Consider the following 20528-nt stretch of genomic DNA (forward strand, 5'->3'; position numbering starts at 1 on the left):
TGCAGAAGTAAGCCTACTTGGTGAAGATCTTCAGCTCGGTTAAAGGGCAATAGGAGCCCTTTAGAGGTTCCTTGGGGTTCTGTTTCTTTGTTCCGGTGTTAGGGAGCGAGGCAAGTGATTATTGCTTTTTTCAATATTTGAGGAACCTGAGGCTTAGGAAGGCAATGTCACCTGCCCAAGGCCACACAAGTGTAAGATAAGGCAGGCAAGTCTGCCAAGGTCCGAGTCCAAAGCCCATGCCGCCTTCGGCTCTTTTCCGGTAGTGCAGAGGAGGAACGGCGCGGTGCCCCTGGGTGCCAGGACAGAGGGGCACCTTCGGGAGGACCGGCCCCGGCCGGCTGGCAGCGCGGCAGCCTCACCAGCGCGGACAGCAGGCTTGAAGCGGTGGCAGCTCTGCGCTGCCCGTCGGTTCCCCCCGCCCGCCAGTGGTTCGCTCCGAACACCCCTCCCCGAGCGGCGGGTGCCGCGGCCCGCCCCGCTTCCGGTTGTTGCCGGGCCCTATATCCGGTGTCCGCCTGCCCTCCGCTCCGCCGCCTCCGCCGCCTCCGCCGCCGCCTCCGCCACCGCCGCCGCGATGCTGTCCCGGTCCCGCTTCCTGTCCCGGGCGTTCAGCCGCTCGCTCTCCGCCTTCCAGAAGGTATGGTACGGCCGGGCCGGGGCCCCGGCGGGTGAGAAACTCGCCGGCGGCGGACGGGCGGCTTGGGGACAGGGGCGTGGCGCCCCCGGCCAGGCCGGGCACCAAGGGCACCGGGACTCGGAGGCCGCGGGCTGGGCGGCCCAGAGCCGCTGTTGCCCTCGGGGCCGTCTTGCGGAGCTTACCGGCCCGTCGCTTTCCCGAGACAGCCGGCGCCCCGTCCCCTGCTGGACCCCACCCTCCGCGCGGGCGGAGGAGCCGCCTTAGAGCCGCGCTCGCCCCCGCACGAGACTCAGAGTTCGGGAGGAGGCGCCGCGGAAGCCCCGACGGTATTCGGGGGCCCGTTTCCTTTCTGTTTAAGTTGGTGGATATCAATCCGGTTGGGAAGTTGAGATAGTTTGGCAGGCCCCGTGTGCTGACGGACTGAGAGCCCGCCCAGGCTGTTGCCTTTACCTTTTGGAGTCATGAGATTCGCCTGCCACCGGCACTTGGGCAGCTTTGAGTCTGTGCTTGAAAGAGAAAGCTGTTTATTCTCCCCGTTCGTCTTGGGTGACGTCGATAATGTCTTCTTTCTCAACAGGGGAACTGCCCTCTAGGGAGACGTTCCCTGCCTGGTAAGTTCTGCCCTTGCCGTCACCTAAAATGCTCTCCTCCTGGGCAGAGCAGTATGCGAGGAAATCGGGGTGCCTGTGTTTCTTCGCATCGTGTTCAGATAGATAGAAGTGAAACAGGTGTTGTTTAATAACAGCTATCATTTATTCATTTGGTACTTAGCTACTCAGTATCTGCTGAGTGTCAGGCACCATGCTAGGCCCTCACAAGGGATCCAGCAGTGACGGGTTCTCGCCCTCCTGGAGCTTACAGTCTAGTGGGAAAGACAAAATGTAAATTGCTAAACAAGTGAACTATCGTGAATCTTGGTTAAATGCTGAGAAGGAAACATACGAAGCTGGACACTAAAGCTGTGACCCAGAGGATGTGATAGGCCAGCCGGATGAAAAGCAGGAGAAAGAAAGAGAATAGCATGTACAAAGTCTCTGAGGAGGGAAAAGCTTGGCAGTATTTTGGAACTGGAAAAAGGGTGGTTTGGCCAGAGCATTTTAGTTGAGGGAGAGAGTGGCATGAGATAGAAGATGGCATAGAGACTACTGAGAATTTAGGTTTTCTTTATATGCGTGGCATAAGTATTTGTTGAATGAGTTGATCTTATTGTGGGCATTCTGTGTGCCAGGCATTGTTCTGAGTGCTTTCTGTGCATTTTTTCAGTTAATCATCAAGAAACAGTAAAAGAGGCGTTTTCTCTATTTTACAAACGTATAACTCAAGACTTAAGAGAGGTTAAGTGCCTTGACCAAGGTCACGCAGCCAACTGTTGGTCAAGCCAGGTCTGCCTATTCCTCAGCCCGAACTCCTAACCCACCATGTTATCATTTACTCATATAATCAACAGATTATTGAATTCTTACTACATGCCAGGCAGTGTGCTACGTGACAGGGATAGAGGTGGTCTCTACCCTCCAGGATCTTAGGGGCTACTTGGAGAGAAAACAAATATATATTTATGCATCTCTAAGGACATAAATACATTGTGATTACTATAAAGGAGAAGTGGAGTGTAATGAGAGGATGGGATGATGTAGCCAGGCTTGGGAGGGTGGAGAGTGTGGTGGCAACGTCAGTAAAGGCTTCCCCAAAGAAGTGACATTTAAGCTAAGTCTTGAAGAATACATAGGAGTTGGCCAGGAGAACGATATTCTAAACAAAGGGGATTGCTTGTGCAAAGGTTTTCAGGCAGGAAGAGACTTGACCGGTCATAGAAATGGAAAGGAAGCCTGTCTGGGAGGGCTGGACAGGAATATGGAAAGTTTTTGGACTTTATCCTTAGAGTCATGAGATCATAGGCACCTAGCACAGTGTTCGCTCTTAGTGGACTCTCAGTAATAAACTTTTTAACTTGGCATTTTGAAAAATGTCAATAAACATTTTCTCCACTTCATAGATTGGCAGGACAATGGGAGGAGCCTTGTATTTGGGGTGTGCGTTGTGGTTCAGGGCTTCTCCTTGGGCTAGTCACTTAACCTCCAGAAGCCCTGTTTATATATGAAACGGGAGTAATGGCAGATGGCCGTTCCACTTCAGGGAGTTGTGAGACACAAAAATCAAAATGAGGTCATTACGTGAAAGCTTTTTATAAACTCTTAAACGCTGTACAAACGAAACTTGCTATAGGATGAACTCTAAATTGGAGTTAGGGTTCCAAAAATCAGTAAGGGCTGCTGACTGTTCTAGCTCAAATATATGCTGTGTTTGGGATTTGTACTGCAACATCATTGATTACTGGATATAGAGGTGACTTAACTTGCCTCTGAAACCCTGGGGGTGTTTGTAAGGAGGTGGGCACAAGAGAGAATTGTCTCCCATTTAGTGTTTACCGTGCCCGTGGTTCAGAAAGAGTTGTTAATAGATCTGAAAAAATAAGACACATGAAAGAATATAATCAGGTGAAGCAGATATAGTAATTAGTTGTCAGTTGAAGAAGTGCAGTTATCTGTGATAAGGACAATTGGTGGGGCAGAAAGGAGCTCCCACCTTGTTGAGTATGACCAGAGTGGAAGGTCTCGGGAAGAGTGTAGGAAGACAATAAACTGAAAGGAGGGACAATGATTTGCTCGGTCCTAGAGCAAGCTGGAGACCTTAGGCCTGAAGTAGCCTAGTCTTTGCTACTGGGGTTCAGGCAACAAGACTTCCTGCTCAGTGCCTTTTAAGTAACCAGGGAAACAAACTCAGATCAAACATTCCCGCTGCTTCTCTGATTAGGCTATATGTAGTCACAGGATAAGCCATCATGTGTCTTTTTCAAGCTTCAATTGTATTTGAAGTCTTGGGGAGTAGAGCATTTTATTATGAAAACATAAAGGGATAATGAAAGTTTATGAGTTTTAAGATAAATAAGATTATAGAATTCTCCCCTTTCTTCCTCAAAGCCATTCCCACCCGAAGTCCCACATGCCTGTTGTTCTCTGCCATTACTATTGCTATGGTGGAAAAGTTTAAGAAGCAGGACTCTGTGTGATAAAGATTATGCTGTTGCCTGCTGTTGATCCTGTTCTACCTCAGAGTTAGGGGGTGAACAGACTTCTTTTCCATTCCCAGCAGGTATCCTGTATAAGATAAAGAGTTGTTGGTTAAGAGTTGTTTTGTTTCTTGCAGGGATCTCCTTATGTCAGGGACCAGGTTACCCTGACAGCGGGAAGACTGTGTAAGTATCACTGGGAACCACAGATATGTGGACATGGGGTATTTAAGACACCAGTTGAACCATCTGCTTTCTTAACTGTCTTTCAAACCTAGTAATCAAGCTGGTTATGTTGAGTCCCTCTACCTAATCTTGATGTTAATTTATGACATGTGCTTGAGCTTCAGCCCCATGTTAAGTGCTGGACCAGGAGTGTGTGTCTGTCCTGAGGTGTTTAGATTATAATGAAAGTGAAGCTGGAATCCTCTTTTTATGGGAATAGATATAGAAAGGTGCTCCTAAATATTCTGGTTGGATACAAGTGAAGCTGAGGGACTGGAGGTTACATTTATTGTGGAGATTAAGAGCATCTGTTTGGTTGCATGGTTACTCATTTTAGAAACAGTAAAAGCAGACTAGTCAGTTGAGTCATGGGACTTTGCCTGGTTCAGAGGGAATGCTATTATTGCATAATGCAAAGTTTGGGGAAAGGCCACCCATGTGTGTTTCAGATTAACTTCTGCTTATGAATGTTGCTTAATGCTACTTTGCATTCCAAGTATTTTCAGGGTGGTGGTAAGAGGATGCTCTTTAGTTACCTGTTGAGCAGCTGTCAAGCTATTTTCTCTACAGGTAGGATCTTCAAAATGAAGGGTGAGCAGATTGGCTCCTTCTTCACTGCATTACAAGCATAATCCCATTGTAAATGTTCTTTTTGCTGTTCCTAAGTATTCTACTGTTAACATCTCATACTTTTGTAATTTAAAAGTTATTTAGGGAGATTCAAAATATGTTACTCATCTGCAGTTTAAATGAAAAGTGGAGCAGCCACAAATCCTATGCAATAAATGCAATAAATAACTATTCAAAAGTAAATTATTTTAAAATACCCTAAACTTTGAGGGATAAGGATCACACATTAGGGTATTACTCTAATCTAATAACTGTTTTTGTGTTGTATATTGTCTTTATTCATGAATAAGGTACCCATTTTACTTAAAAATCTTTTATTGTAAAACTATTTTTGGTTTTATGTTTTTATTTAATAGCTTATAAATTTACATGGTTCAGAAGTAAAATGAGTGTCCATGAGAAGATTTTTTCCTGTTCTCCGGTGCCACCAAGTTTCTCTTCCCAGAGGCAGCCAGTGCTCCATGTTCTCGGGTGTCCTCAAAGAGCAGTCTCTGCATTTATACATCACCTGTTAGTTCTTGCCTACGAACATGTATCTATACATGGTTGTAAACTGTTGGCAGAACGCTTTGTGTTCTGTATTTTTTTAATAACATACATTTTCCCCTTGATTTTACATAGACCTTATAGTTATTTTGAAATTATAGAAATAAAAATATCAAAAGGCAACTTAAATCTGTTATACTTTTCTATTATAAAGATGCTTATGGTAGAATATTCAGACAGTCCTGAAGTGTAGAAAGTGAAAGTCCCCATCAGTCCAAATCACTCTTCCAAAATGTGTGTGTATGTAACAGATAATCATAGATACCATATATATCTACGTTTCCCACTCTCCAGTGGTAACCAGTATTAATGGTTTTGTGCATACAAGGTAATATTCTCCAGTTTACATTATTTAAAGTTAGTGTTATATCAAAGAATACCTTGCTCTTTTTTTTTTTTGCGGTACGTGGGCCTTTCACTGTTGTGGCCTCTCCCGTTGTGGAGCACAGGCTCTGGATGTGCAGGCTCAGTGGCCATGGCTCACTGGGCCCAGCCGCTCCACGGCATGTGGGATCTTCCCAGACCGGGGCATGAACCCGTGTCCCCTGCATCGGCAGGCGGACTCTCAACCACTGCGCCACCAGGGAAGCCCTACCTTGCTCTTTTGAAGTTCCTCTTGAATGAGTCCAGAATGGACTGATATGCTGCCTCCTGGCAAGAGAACAGATTAGGAGATACTGTATCAGTTTTTTGGTGTTTTGTTTGTTTGTTTTGCATATAACACCTTGTTTTACTTGTTAACTGTCTCATCTTGCTGTCCTATATAAATCTATAATCGTGTGGACAGAAATTCTGTTGTATGTGGCACAGTGGCATGTACCCTGAGGGCACACAATTTATCTTACTTGCATTTAGTTAAGAAAAATACGTCATCAGGAAGCTAAGTCCTTTTGGTGGGTATGCAAAGGGCCAAGATGCTATCTTTTTCTTCAAAGACCCAAACTAGATCTGTTCTGGGAGAGCTGGCATTTCACTGCAGCACATTTCACTCACCCAAGGGACTCACTGTTTAAGGCACCCAAGTCATCCAGGCTTTGCTCTAGACATGCTGAGTCAGAATCTCTGGGAATGGAGCCTAGACATGTATGCTTTGAAAAAGTTCTCCCAGGTAACACTGATGGGCACTCCTAGTCAAGAATCACTGATTTAAAGGGAAGGTGGGGCTTCCCTGGTGGCGCAGTGGTTGAGAGTCCGCCTGCCGATGCAGGGGACGTGGGTTCGCGCCCCGGTCCGGGAGGATCCCACATGCCGCGGAGCGGCTGGGCCCGTGAGCCATGGCCGCTGAGCCTGCGTGTCCAGAGCCTGTGCTCCGCAACGGGAGAGGCCACAACAGTGAGAGAGGCCCGCGTACCGCAAAAAAAAAAAAATAAAAAAAATAAATAAAAAATAAAGGGAAGGTGAAAGAATCTAAAAAAGAGTGGATATATGTATAACTGATGCACTTTGCTGACAGCAGAAACTAACACAACATTGTAAATCAACTATACTCCAATAAAAATTTTAAAAATGAAAATAAAAAAAGGAAAGGTGACCTGTGATGCCTTATCTAGACTAAAATGTGAGTGAATCACCTGTTAAAGGAGTTTACTTTTATGTTTGTTTTCTAGCATTAACAGCGGTAGTGTCTTCAGTGTTCGCTTTTTCAGAACTACAGCTGTGTGCAGTAAGTACCTTCAGCTCCCTACCCTATTGGGAATGGAGTTTTAATGGGAAGAACAACAATTGACTGAATTTAATTAAAGAAAAAAATTAAAAAGGAGAAACGTGGACTATGTGATTTTTTTCCCCCCTCTTTTCCTAGAGGATGATGTGATTACAGTCAAAACCCCAGCATTTGCAGAATCTGTCACAGAAGGGGATGTCAGGTGGGAGAAAGGTAAGATTTAGTGCCTTCTCACTTCTTAAGTTTAAATACTTTTGAAAAGTCCCCTTTACCCCCACGATAATCAGTGGCTCCACCCTTTTCTTTACCTGCAGTGTACTTTCCCCTGGCTTTAGGAAAGGGGTCTTGTAACACACCTGCCAATGGGGATTTTGTGGCTACTGGAGGGTTCCCCCCTGCACCCTAAGAGGTAGCCTTTGACTATCTTTTCAGCTGTTGGAGACACAGTTGCAGAAGATGAAGTGGTTTGTGAGATTGAAACTGACAAGGTAGGCTTATCCTATTAGTACCAACTTTTCATGGTCTCCCCTTGGTTTCTTAACCTAATGAAAGGAACAGGGACTTAACTGTTGGTTATAGATCATTTTTAACTGCCTCAGTTGTAAAATTGTTGGAATAGCTCATTAAAAAGAAAACATTAAAAGTTTAATTTTAGATTGTTCTAGGTGTATGTACTATGTACTTTAATAGCTTTAGTTTTATAGCTTTTGTGTGTGTGTGCATGAGCTGTTTCCAGTTGTTTTTATGTATCACTTGGAAACACATTAACTGAATCTTGCTTTAGTGTTCTGAGAAAGGACAGAAAGGGTCAGTCTTCACAGTAGCATTGATTACTCTTACTCTGAAAGTGTGGCCTTGGTGTTTCTATATACAGGGTCTTGTGTATCTGTGTTGCAACTCTTGTGACTCATTTGAGATTCTATACAATTAATTTTCTAATGCTGAGTAAAAATTTGGACTCTTTCTCCATCTGTCTTCTTTTCAAGACATCTGTGCAGGTTCCATCACCAGCAAATGGCATGATTGAAGCTCTTTTGGTACCTGATGGGGGAAAAGTAGAAGGAGGCACTCCTCTTTTCACACTCAGGAAAACTGGCGGTAAAGAAGTTCTCCTGGTTGTCAAGGTCTCCAGTGTTCCCCCTTGGAACTGGGGCTGAGCATAATATACTAATTCCTTGATACCTCAAAGACCATTTGGCATTCCCTCTGCCCTTTTTGAGGCAGTAAGAGGGGAGCTATTTATATTGTGAACTTTAAATGTCAACTTTTAGAAGAAAAGAGTATTAAAAAAATAAAGCTCATAATACTCTGTTCTTTATTGTGCTGGACCTTTTCTTAAATAGGAATGAAGAAGATTCTAAAGACAGTGATTTCCCCCCACCCCAACCCCGGCGTCAGAATCACATGGAGGCTTTAAAAATAATACAAGTGCCTAGATTCTGAGTCCCAGGGATTCTGATATATTAAATCTGGGGTTTTCAGATCCTGGTTATCTTATCATAGTTTTCATTGTTGTTGTTGTTTTTAACGCTCTCCAAGTGATTCTGATACACAGCTAGGGCTGGGAGCCACTCTTCTAAAACGAGAAGTAGTATTTCATCCTGTCTATCATAGAGAATTTGGTGTAGTTTTTTCATATCTATTCTCTCAACATTTTTTAGGGAGGGTTGGGTTTCTCTTGGGAAGAAATGAGAAATAAGGAAAGGAATTTGTACTGGATCTCACAGCCAGTATTAGACATTAGAAAAGAACTTTCTGATTCTTAATTAAATGCTGTAACTACTAAAGTATTTTTTTCATTGTTAAGATAGTTAAGCAGAAAGATGGTAGATTGCATCGTTATGATTGATCAGGGCAAGACCAGAAGCCCAGAATGGAAACAACATACAGTAGAAGGCTAGGGGATAAGATTGATTCTTCTAGTTGGAGAATTTCATCTTCTGATCATTCCTTAAGAGAATGTTCTTCTAATTTAAATGGAAACCCAGATGTGATGTCCAAATTGGTAAAATCAAAAATATTTATATTGCTCGACCACCTCATTGGTTTATAAAGTTACCCTAGATAAAATGCTTTGAAGTCTTCGGTCTAAATGTGCCCTTGATTATTTAAACTTTTAAGTTTTAATAGTTAAGAGTATTCTCCCACATGGGATGTTAAAATAGAAGAGGAGACGATCAGTATTACCATAACTAGAAAGGTGTTGCTCTTATGTGTGTATTTTAACATCTTAAATTACCTGGGTTTCTTTTGCTTTGAAGTTTACATTACCATGGACTTCAGTAGGTGCTTTGAAAGTACTGGCTGAATTTGATGATCAGTAGATATTTGTGAAATCAGGAAGGCAGCTGAATTAAGTCAGTTATCTAATGTAGGACATCTAGGAGCCCTGGGGAATAGAAGCATAGTGCCTTAAATCATTCTGTGTATCTCAAAGCTTTACATGTATAGCAAATACTCAGGAAGCATTTGTTAATTGATTGGAGATAGAGCTTTTGCTGCTAAATTCTACTTAGTATCTGCAATTTGGTTGCTTTCCATTCCAGATAGTGCCAATGGCATCTATTTTTCCTGTTTTTCAGCTGTTCCTGCTAAGGCCAGGCCAGTCGAAGCTCCTGCTGCCGCAGCCCCAAAAGCAGAACCTGCAGCATCGGCAGTTCCTCCTCCCCCTGCAGCATCTATACCCCCTCAGATGCCACCAGTGCCCTCGCCCTCACAACCTCTCACTAGCAAACCAGGTAAGCCTCTGGCTCCCACGTGTCTTTATGTGGGAGAACAACATCTCATCTTATGTCATGTTCCCTCACAGTCTAAGACTAATTACGGCTCTGAACAGGCTCCACTGTCTGCTTTGTAGAAAGAATTCTAGACTTTGTATCAGAAGACCTGATACAAAGGGTTTGTATCTCAGCTTTTTAGCTGAGTGTATAGCTGTGTGACTTTAGGCTAGTTATTTAACTTCTCTGAGCAGATTGTTCGTTCGTGAAGTAGGAATGATACTAATTCACCTCAGCATATCTTGAAGATTAAGTGACAGTACAGTATGAAAGCACTGGCATGTACTCAAGTAAATGTTTCTCATTTTCTGATGCAGTGTACCCTTTCTTCATTTTCAGTGTCTGCCGTAAAACCCACTGCTGCCCCTCCAGTAGCTGAGCCAGGAGCTGGCACAGGTCTGCGTTCAGAACATCGGGTAAGTCTCTGAGGACCATTCCAAGAAAGAAGCCGAGGGGCAGTGCTGAGATTAATGGAGTAGGTATGCTCTGCATACGTTTGAATGGCTGGCAGCTGATTCCCTTGGCCTTGACAAGGAAATTGAGTTTAGGATGCGACTTGTTCAGTGACGTGACTGTCAAATGACAGGACTAGACCCAGAGGTCTTCTGAGCACTTGTCCATTGGTTTTTCCCACTTTGTTATGCCAGCAGCGAAATGCTGTGGGTGAGTAAGATATACGCAGGGGATGGTAGCCTAGTGATGCATCCCTTCCCTCCCATGATAACGCATACTTCAGAGAGGTGGTTTAGTGAGCTCTATTCCTATACTTCTGGGATACTTAGCCGAGGGCTACCCAGTGGCAGTCAGGAGCAGACATAAGACCTCAAGGAAGTATGGTCAAGAGGGTGGGTTCCTCTGCCTGAGAATACCTCCTAAAAATACTATAGCCTCAAAAGTTTGTGCCTCTGAGTTTCCATTCCACCAGTAGCTATTCTCGTGCAAGTCTTTATTACCAGAAATTTCCTTTTGTGCAATGACTCTTGGGCTGGCTAGCCCTACCCCACACTCTTCCATAAATGGTTTTGGTTTTTAAATCAAACCATATCCGAGGCCTCTATTCTTTTTTTTTTTTTTAAAAACATCTTTATTGGAGTATAACTGCTTTACAATGTTGTGTTAGTTTCTGCTATATAACAAAGTGAATCAGCTATATGCATACGTATATCCCCATATCCCCTCCCTCTTGCGTCTCCCACCCTCATCCCACCCCTCTAGGTGGTCACAAAGCACCCAGCTGATCTCCCTGTGCTGTGCAGCTGCTTCCCACTAGCTATCTGTTTTACATTTGGTAGTGTATATATGTCCATGCCGCTCTCTCACTTCTTCCCAGCTTACCCTTCCCCCTCCCCGTGTCCTCAAGTCCATTCTCTACGTCTGCGTCTTTATTCCTGTCCTGCCCCTAGGGTCATCAGAACCATTTTTTTTTTTAGATTCCATATATATGTGTTAGCATACGGTATTTGTTTTTCTCTTTCTGACTCCGCTCTGTATGACAGACTCTGGGTTCATCCACCTCACTACAAATAATTCAATTTCATTTCTTTTTATAGCTGAGTAATATTCCATTGTATATATGTGCCACATCTTCCTTATCCATTCATCTGTTGATGGACTCTTAGGTTGCTTCCATGTCTTGGCTATTGTAAATAGTGCTGCAGTGAACATTGTGGTACATGACTCCTTTTGAATTACGGTTTTCTCGGGGTATATGCCCAGTAGTGGGATTGCTGGGTCATATGGTAGTTCTATTTTTAGTTTTTTAAGGAACCTCCATACTGTTCTCCATAGTGGCTGTATCAATTTACATTCCCACCAACAGTGTAAGAGGGTTCCCTTTTCTCCCCACCCTCTCCAATATTTATTGTTTGTAGATTTTTTGATGATGGCCATTCTGACTAGTGTGAGGTGATACCTCATTGTAGTTTTGATTTCCATTTCTCTACTGATTAGTGATGTTGAGCATCTTTTCATGTGTGTGTTGTAGGCCTCTATTCTTGGTCAAACTTCAGGCACATCTGAGTGGGTAGTTTGTGTTTACTTGTTCTTGCACAGAGGAGCAAGGCCACCACAGGAAGGAGGAAGCCTGGGTCTCTCCCTGTATTTAGATACTACAGTCTGTCCTTATCCACTCCTAGCAAGCCCAGTGCTCCCTCAGACTAGGTGCGAAGGGCTAGGTCCAGAGAGGCCAGGTGGTCAATACTTGTCCCACTTTCCCTTTCAGGAGAAAATGAATAGGATGCGGCAGCGCATTGCTCAGCGTCTGAAGGAGGCTCAGAATACCTGCGCAATGCTTACCACTTTCAATGAGATTGACATGAGGTGAGAGCTCTGGTCCTCTTCCTCCCTGTGCCCATTTTCTTGGAGAACACTTGAACTTGCCCAAGTCCCTGCCTAGTGCTGATTCCAAAACTAACTTAACAGGAAAGAAGTACTTCTTTGCAGTGCTTGTTGACTTACACAGAGTGACCCACTGGTTTCACTCTCTAATTGACTTTCCTAATACTGTGCCTGCCTCCTCTGTGACCTAAAAAACTTAGCCTTTTACTTTTATACCTGAATCTTGTGATTTCTGATAAACAAGGCTGGTAATAGTCTTAAAATCTAATGTCAAGCTGACAAGTAGAGATAGGGCATCCAGGCTGACAAGGCTCCCCTAGGGATACAGAATCACTTGACAGCGTGCCAAGAGTCCGGCGCCACACCCTGCTTCCTTCTCACTGGGACTGCTCCTTATGTGTGTTCCTAAGCGACTCAGAATTGAGTGGGTGGAAAGGCATAGGCTTGTCGTATCTTTCACCTTTCCCAGCTTTGATAATGAAATGGGAAGCAAGTTGTGCTTTTAAAGAAAAACTTCAGAATTAACCAAAGGGGCTAATTCAGTATACCCATTTCTGTAGTGAGCTAATCGTTGACTCACTTAGCTTCTTCAAGACTTTGATGTTTATAGGTGTCAGGACTGTAGGGAAGAGAATGTAGTTAAAGTCAGCAAACAGTTTTTGAGTGCTTACTGTGCACAGTATATTACACTATATTTGAGGGGGGTGCAAAGATGAGTGAAAAAGAGCCCTTACCTTCAGAGAGCTACCATCTTGCTTAGATAAATAGAAAGTAAAATCTCTAGTATCAGTATCAGGAGGATACAAAACATATGAAGTGGAGAAGAGAATGAGATCATTTGTTTATGAGGTGACAGGGTGGAGGTAGGGATCAGGAAAGGCTTCCTGGAGGAAAGAGATTTTTAATAGACCTTAAAGAACGACTAGCACTTCAACATAGTGGAGGAAGGTCATTCCAGAAGATGTTAACAATATGGACCTGGCACAAACAGGAAAGTACATGACACATTTGAGAAACAATCGCTGTGAGAAATATGTGTAAGAAAGAATGGTAAAGAAAGTTGGATCCGTACTTCAGAATGTTTTAAGTGGCAGAGTAAGAGTTCATAGTTAATACAGGAGGTAAAATCATCAAGTCTTCAGGTCATCTCTTTGTTTTTTATTTTTGTCCGAAGTGTTTAGTCTGTGAATCTACATTTCATTAAGGAAATTGGTCTCCTTTGGAAGGGGTCTGAGAAGTGTAGAGAGGGGAGTGTGCTGTGGCACTCACAGAGTAGGACTCTGTGGCCCATTTCACTAGATGTCATACATTCTATTGTGAAGCTTCCCAAAAGACTGGATGTCATTCAAGCCAAAGATTTCTCTCCTATCCATAGGATGTAGGGAAGGACCTTGACTAATGAATCACAAGGGCTGCAGCTTATGTTTCAGTGCATTAGGGCCAAATTGTACACAAATCGAATTGGGCTTTGAAATTCTACCCAATTCCTTAAGACAAAACATGTAAATATTTGTGGCCTTGAAAGATGCAGTTGGCCCAACAGCTTTGATTGAAGGTAAGTACAATAGCTGGATCTCCTTTCAGCAGCTAATCGAAGTGTCACTTAATGATGGCCTGGGGTCTTACTGCAGTCAGTAATCTGGTTTAGATTGAGTGCCCTTTGGGTCTTGCACTGATCAGCTAACCCATAAGGGGCCTTTCTGAGACCTTCTCCTCTCCCCTGTTGTCCCAGCCTCTGCCTGCAAGGGCAGAGCTCTGAAATAGAAACTACTTAATGACCAGACAATAGCATTTGGGCAGTTTTGAGAGCAGAGATGTTTATCACTTCTCTTTCCCTCTTCTACAGCTCTTGTGTCTTGGGAACCAGTAATGTCTTTAGGGTGGTAATCCTAGCACTAAATGAGGTTAGACTCAGGAAAACAAAACATTTTAAAACCAATCAGTCTCCCTAGGAAAACTTCCCTTTTAAAAAACAAAAGGTCTAAAGGGGGGAGTTAAAGTTATATCATCTTATCTTTCGTGCTAATGTCAAATTAGGCCATTATAGAGAGAAAGGGAGAACTGAGCATTTGGGCCTAAGATAACGTTAAATTCGATTTCCATCACGGAACTGTATTCCCATAAATACAGAGGTTTCTGCAGCAAAATGATGGGAAAGCCGTTTCCCACTAAGTCTGTTGCACATGTGTTGTACGAATGTGAAAAACCAGTCCCGAAGGAACAAAGACTGGTCACCTTGCAAAGGTTTCTCAGGGGCCTTGCTGCTTGTACTTTAAAAAGCTTAGGTCCGCACATGGTCACTTTTCTAAATACCAGGGAAACCACGTCCATCAAACTAATCTTAACAGCAGGAACTGTGTCTTTATTATCTTTATATCTTGGTGCCCTGCATTGACCCCCACGTGTGGTGGGTGTTAGTACCTGTTTGAAGGAACAAGCAGGGGCTTCCCTGGTGGTGCAGTGGTTGAGAGTCCACCTGCTGATGCAGGGGACACGGGTTTGTGCCCTGGTCTGGGAAGATCCCACATGCCGCGGAGCGGCTGGGCCCGTGAGCTATGGCCGTCGAGCCTGCGCTCCGCAACGGGAGAGACCACAGCAGTGAGAGGCCCACGTACCGCAAAAAAAAAAAAAAAACGGTAGAAGGAACAAGCGGATGGAACTGCTAACTCTGGGGAGATGAATGAATCTACTGACTTTCTCGTGAGCCTAAAACAACACTGGATTATACCCATCCACAGATAGTCATGACTGATTTTGCTCCCATGAAGCCCATGCACCTGTGGGGCTTTGGGGTTTATTTCATCTTCACTAGTTAGGAGACAGGAGGAATGTCACAAGGAAGTCATAATCAGGTTTGGTGGTATTTTGAAAATAAATGAGATAAAAAGAATGGTGCTTATTTTGCAGACTTTGTTTATGCTTAAAAAAAAAACTTTTTTCGGTGTGGATGGCTCATGATTTTAGTGTAGCTGGAAGTCACTTTCTTGTCCAGGGTGAGGATGTTGGTGTGCTGTCTGAGCTCTCGTTCATATGGTCTGTAACTGAAATCTTTGACTTCTGGAACACAAAGGAGCCCTGTAAAGGGCTCAATCTACCTTAAAGACAGATTGGATCCGATTCCTTTGGGTCCAGGTTTTGTAAAGGAATAAAGTTATTGTGTTGACCTCTAGTGGACTATTTCAAAACTTGAATTTAGGTAGATGGTCCACAGTAAGGGAATAAAGCTTACGCAGCTGTGTACACAGAGTTAGAAACCAGTATGAAAGTCAGAATTGAGGCTTCTTTTGTGGGCAGTTTGTTTTGTAATGTTAATGTGTCTTTGCAGTAACATCCAGGAGATGAGGTCTCGGCACAAAGATGCTTTTCTGAAGAAACATAACCTCAAACTAGGCTTCATGTCAGCATTCGTGAAGGCCTCAGCCTTTGCCTTGCAGGAGCAGCCTGTTGTAAATGCAGGTGAGTTTGTGGTGGCTAGAGTCACAGAGGTCCTGGGAGGTGTGCGTATAAACACACACCTGCTCACAGACACAAAGACAGCGGTCGACAGACTAAGACTTCTTATTTCACACGTGTGAAAACTTGAGTACCTTCCCTGGGGATTTCTTGACTCACCTTCCCAAATGGACATCATGATTACTTCCTCCCCCGTAGCTGGACAGAACAGGTTATCTTCACAGTGCACAGCTTGGCAGCTGCTGTGGTGACAGGCAGTTGTGAGCCAGCCCAGCAATCCAGGCTTCTCGTGTCAGTGTGGAGACTTGTGTTCTGGCTGATGCCCACCTTCCCACAAGCCCTATTATCTTGGGACCTGACTCTTATATCTGGCATAGCTCCAGGGTGACCTTTGATTTCTGGTCAGTGGACCTCATTGGGAGGCCTTGGGCCTGGCCCCTCTTTCCTGGACTTGGTGCCCATTTTCCTTACTTTTTGCTCACCTACATCACTGGAATGTTGACCTAACAAGCAGTTCTCTTTCCCATTGAGACAATTCTCTGTTCCCTGGAAGATTAGAGAGGACAGTGGCACTTCTGCAACCCTCAGCAGTGCAGGGTCCCTAAAGGTCTAGAAATAGAAGTCCTAGTCCCTTCCGCCAAGTGGTGTGCCCTAAGGTGGGTGGAAGGGCTTTGTTTCACCCCGATGTGTATCTCTTTATTTCTTCCGTTCTTCTTATGCTTCCTGATGACTCTTTCCATCGCTTCTGCCTACACATACATGTAGGCATTTCTCAGAGTTCCCCTGACCTCTTTCTCACTTTACATGCTTTTCCGGGGTGTCTTATCTGTAATACAATGCAGACTTTCTATGAAAAAGATTCCCAAGCCTGTATTTTCTCATGAGCACCAGACCTAAATTTTTAGCTGCTGGTTTGCTCTCTCAGGCTAGCATGTTAAAGCCAGACCACCCTGCTTCCTACCGAGTCTCCTAGAAAGAGGCTTGCCTCCTTGTTGAGAGTGGGCAGCATCCCCACCCCCCCACTCCCACTTCCTTTACTGATTTGCCCTTTGGGAACCCTTTTAAACCTGCCGTTAGCTAGGGGAGGGCTGGAGTAGAGCTAGCTAACAGGAACTTCGGCATGTACTTACCCTGTGCTAGCCTGTGTGTTGATCGCTCTGAGGGCCGCCAAGGAAACGGATGCTCCTGTGCCCATGCTTAGGGCACTCGGGAGAACTTACAGTTGGCTGGCATGGGAGTAGGAGGAGTGTCAGCTGCCACTTGCAACGCGCTGGGTCTTGTGCTAGTTGGTCACCGCACACTGTACCAAGCACCGTGGATTTTTCCTCTATGATGCAAGTTTTTCCTCACTGGCCTAGGCCTGGGGAGTTGTATGTAATATGTGTTTTCTCTCTCATAGTGATTGACGATACAACCAAAGAGGTGGTGTATAGGGATTATATTGACATCAGCGTTGCAGTGGCCACGCCTCGGGTATGTTGGGCAAGAAGTGGGGAGCTCTGATCTTTGACTCTCTCCTTACCTGTGTGAAGAAGCAGACCCCTGGGAGAGATCTTTCCTGTAGTTCTGTCTTTTTAGAAGGGAGTTACTAGAAGAGTAACCTGTTTTTGACCATACCACATTCTTCTATCTCTGGCAAGCCTAAATATTTTAGACTCTGTTAATCACGAGTCTGGGGGATATTCTGGGGGAGGAGAGACCATAGGCTTGAATCAAGAGAGTTATAACTATAAAGGGTACTATTAATTTGCAACTGAAAAGAACTTTTCACTCTCATCAGGGTCTGGTGGTTCCCGTCATCAGGAATGTGGAAACTATGAATTATGCTGATATTGAGCGCACCATCAGTGAACTGGGAGAGAAGGTAAAATAGAAAGGATGGTATGAGCTGCTGAGCAGGTCAGGGAAGAGAGCCTGGGGAAGGCTGGGCCAGTGAGCAATGCTCAGGGAGCTGGAGCCTCACTTTCTTCTGAAAGGAGTGCGTGGCCCCTGTGAACAGCAGTCACAAGCGAGAGCTGAAGTACAGCTTCCTGGTGGAGCTTATCGTGCTCTTACGACTGAAGAGCTCATCAGAGGAAACCTCAGAAAAGAAAAGATTCTGAAGTCCTTTCCCCTGGTGGAGCACTAGTCATAGGCATCTCAGCTGAATGCTTTCACGTTAAAGCTAGACCTTGGATCGTTGATCTTAGATACGAGCCTTCTGGACTTCCTTTAGGTGAAGAAAGCTGGGTTGACCTTACCTTTCACTTATAAAATCTGTTTTTAGGCCCGGAAGAGTGAACTTGCCATTGAAGATATGGATGGTGGTACTTTCACCATCAGCAATGGAGGCGTTTTTGGCTCGCTCTTTGGAACGCCCATCATCAACCCCCCTCAGTCTGCCATCCTGGGCATGCATGCCATCTTTGATAGGCCAGTGGTCGTGGGAGGCAAGGTAGGGAACATCACCATTAATGTCCTAGCAGCTAGGCGATAAGGAGAGGTAAGTCTAACTACATGCTCATTGTAAAAGATTCGCTATAATTTCAGGCATAAGTTGCAGCTCCTAGTTTCTAACTACTAGCTGAGGCACTGGTTCTTGAATTGTAAAAGATTCGCTATAATTTCAGGCATAAGTTGCAGCTCCTAGTTTCTAACTACTAGCTGAGGCACTGGTTCTTGAATTGTAAAAGATTCGCTATAATTTCAGGCATAAGTTGCAGCTCCTAGTTTCTAACTACTAGCTGAGGCACTGGTTCTTGAATTGTGTGTGGCGTAGCAGCACCTGGGAACTTGTTGGAAATGCAAATTCTTGGACCCCTTCCGAGACCTAGCGAAGCAGAAAGTACAGATGATTCTGGTGCACGTTCAAGTTTGAGAAGCTTTGAGCTGAGAAGGCTTGCTCCTTCATCTGGGACTAGCCAACAGGCTTCATTCTCTAGGTGCTGTAGAGAGTGTGGGGATACAGTTGAAGACATGGTCCTTGCTCCTGGGGAACAGAGGACAGCAGGGCAGAGCCATCTACAAGCTGCCAAGTTGTAATGATGAGGCTTAGAGGTTTTCTGGGAGTTCACGGAATGAGGGCAAAGGGTCTGGAGCTGGCCCTAGAAGATATGTTGGTAGGAAAATGTTTTCTGGGACTCCTGTGTTTAGAACCTTTTTGGGTCACTAACTCCTTTTTCAATCTAAAAATCATAGATCTTCCCTGAAAATGCTTATACACCCAACTTTGCATAGAGTTTCAGAGAATTTGTGGACCCCAGGATAAAAAAAATTTTTTTGTTGTTACTATAACCCCAAAGAAGCAACTGCAGGCAGCCAGAACTGAAGAGGAACTTCCCTGTAGGCAGCAGACAAGTGAGAGGGCAGAGCATGGTGTTTTGTTTTCTTTTGTTTTGTGTTTTTAAAGGCAGTTGTAAGGAGACTCCTGTTTTCTTGATTTAAGCTTTGAGTGTGCTGTGTCATCTTCCCTTTGATCTGGGCTTTCTCTGCCCCACTGCAGACAACGGGGCAGACAAACCTGTCGACCTCTCTTCTCTGTAGGTGGAGGTGCGGCCCATGATGTACGTGGCCCTGACATATGATCACCGGCTGATCGATGGCAGAGAGGCCGTGACTTTCCTCCGGAAAATCAAGGCAGCGGTAGAGGATCCCAGAGTCCTCCTATTGGACCTGTAGGAGGAAGCCATGCGCCCTACACATCAACCATGCAGGAACTGAAAACCAGTCTTCTCCCTGTCCCCTCACGGGCCCCGGGTTAGCCTGGTGACAGACAGGCATATGCTGTTGTTCTCAAGCAAGGAAACCAGGGCACTATGTAACCAGCAGTCACAGGTCTCTTGGTGTTCCTGCCAGGCTCTCTCCCTCTCTGCACCGTTCTCTTAAACTCGAATATCTGATTTCCTTAGGCTTGAGGGAGAGAGAGAGCCTTAATGGATGCTCATTAATATTCCTGCCTTTCTCCATTAGCCCTCCGCTGAGATGATTTTGCTTCTCCCCCGTCCAGTATACCATAGGGAAACTGCCGGGGACCATGTGATTAAGTTTCTATCTCTTGAAAGTCTGTTCTCCAGAGATGCCTAGGAGGGTGCTGTGCCTCCCAAGCTCGGAGCAACCTCTGTCCTGGCTGTGCACGTCCTTACTCGGTTCCACCCGTGTGGAGGTATTGACCATAGGCCAGGAGGTGCTGCTTTGCTTCTTAAATGGCATCTTCGTTCTCAGCTGTCACTGACTTCAAGCTGCCTCTTCTACCTCTTCCAGGAGCACAGGCTGGGGGATCTGGAGGGGCAGGGGATGGGTAGGCAGTGTTGAGGGGGAGGACAGCTTCTGAGGTCAGAGGTTATAAATGAGACTGGAGCAGAGCCCCGGCCTGCCCTCACCCTCTCCGTCATAGCTTTGTACCAGGAAGACCCGTTTTGGCACAAGCACGCCCAGCTGTGGTTGTGCTGACCTTTCCAGACCACTGGGACCATTCTACCACATCGTTCTCATCTAGAGCAGATTCTAGCACATCTTGGCAGGGTGACGGCGTGTCCCAACCAAGGGCTGGATGGCGCCTGGTAGAGATTGGAGTGAAGGAGGCATACTGTGGACTGGCTCACGTTGTCTTGAGCTTTTAAATTCCATTGGTTTAAGCCTGTGGGCTGAAGAGGCAGTTCTGTTCCTTCCTGTATCATGGCCCTTAGGGAGCGGAGCCGTAGCTCTTCCTCCACAGAACACAGGTCTGGGAGAGGATGGATTGTGGTGGAAACCAGCCCAAGATGCCAGTACACAGTGGGGAAACGGCCGATGTCACCTACGAGGTACTGCCTTGGGTCTGGACACAATCATTGGAATTCTTCGGGGGATGGTTAAATGCACACGTCTTGTCATGAAAGCTACTGGGCTTCATCGCTTCGTATCCAACTGCGTCCAGGCCTGAGGCTGCTGACACTTGACACAGGGAGCCATTTATTTAGTGCAGGGTGCCCATTTGTATTTTGAGCGAAGAAGCAAGGCCTGGGGGTTGGGGTAGGGGGAAGGGGTGGGAGCCAGTACTGAGTGCCTGCAGCATCTCCTATGTCTTCACTATTCAGAACTTGTAACTAAAATATTTAAAGAAACTGATTTTAAATGCAAATTAAAGGGCAAATGTTCGCAAACAGGGTTCCTGCTTCTGTACTTCTTTTGGTTACTGAGGTTGTGCAAGTCTCCAGCATTGTAACTGTCATT

At 45.1% G+C, this 20528-nt stretch overlaps 1 protein-coding gene across 3 annotated transcripts; it reads left to right on the forward strand.

Moving 5' to 3' along the window:
* Nucleotides 1-478: 478 nt before the first annotated feature.
* DLST (dihydrolipoamide S-succinyltransferase) lies at nt 479-20458 on the forward strand. Of its 3 annotated transcripts, XM_032622715.1 has the most exons (15): nt 479-637; nt 1215-1248; nt 3845-3893; nt 6716-6771; nt 6910-6984; nt 7204-7259; nt 7758-7869; nt 9354-9509; nt 9888-9964; nt 11770-11867; nt 15211-15341; nt 16738-16811; nt 17119-17202; nt 17605-17772; nt 18861-20458. In XM_032622715.1, the coding sequence occupies exons 1-15, from the start codon at nt 575-577 to the stop codon at nt 18993-18995; spliced, it is 1368 nt and encodes a 455-aa protein (XP_032478606.1). In that variant the 5' UTR covers nt 479-574; the 3' UTR covers nt 18996-20458. The 3 variants fall into 3 exon arrangements, with proteins under 3 accessions (XP_032478606.1, XP_032478607.1, XP_032478608.1); XM_032622716.1 differs by lacking the exon at nt 1215-1248 and having other exon boundaries at nt 481-637; nt 6912-6984; XM_032622717.1 differs by lacking the exons at nt 479-637; nt 3845-3893 and having other exon boundaries at nt 795-1248.
* Nucleotides 20459-20528: the final 70 nt, after the last annotated feature.

This window comes from Phocoena sinus, chromosome 2 (genome assembly GCF_008692025.1).
Source record: "Phocoena sinus isolate mPhoSin1 chromosome 2, mPhoSin1.pri, whole genome shotgun sequence".
In the NCBI taxonomy this organism is placed as follows: Eukaryota; Metazoa; Chordata; class Mammalia; order Artiodactyla; family Phocoenidae; genus Phocoena; species Phocoena sinus.

Excerpts from the sequence above, each read along its gene's own strand:
- DLST (XM_032622715.1), top strand. The coding sequence starts at position 575 with ATGCTGTCCCGGTCCCGCTTCCTGTCCCGGGCGTTCAGCCGCTCGCTC. Across the intron at positions 6,985-7,203 it reads GGATGTCAGGTGGGAGAAAG|CTGTTGGAGACACAGTTGCA; the intron begins GTAAGATTTAGT and ends CTATCTTTTCAG. Across the intron at positions 11,868-15,210 it reads TTCAATGAGATTGACATGAG|TAACATCCAGGAGATGAGGT; the intron begins GTGAGAGCTCTG and ends GTGTCTTTGCAG.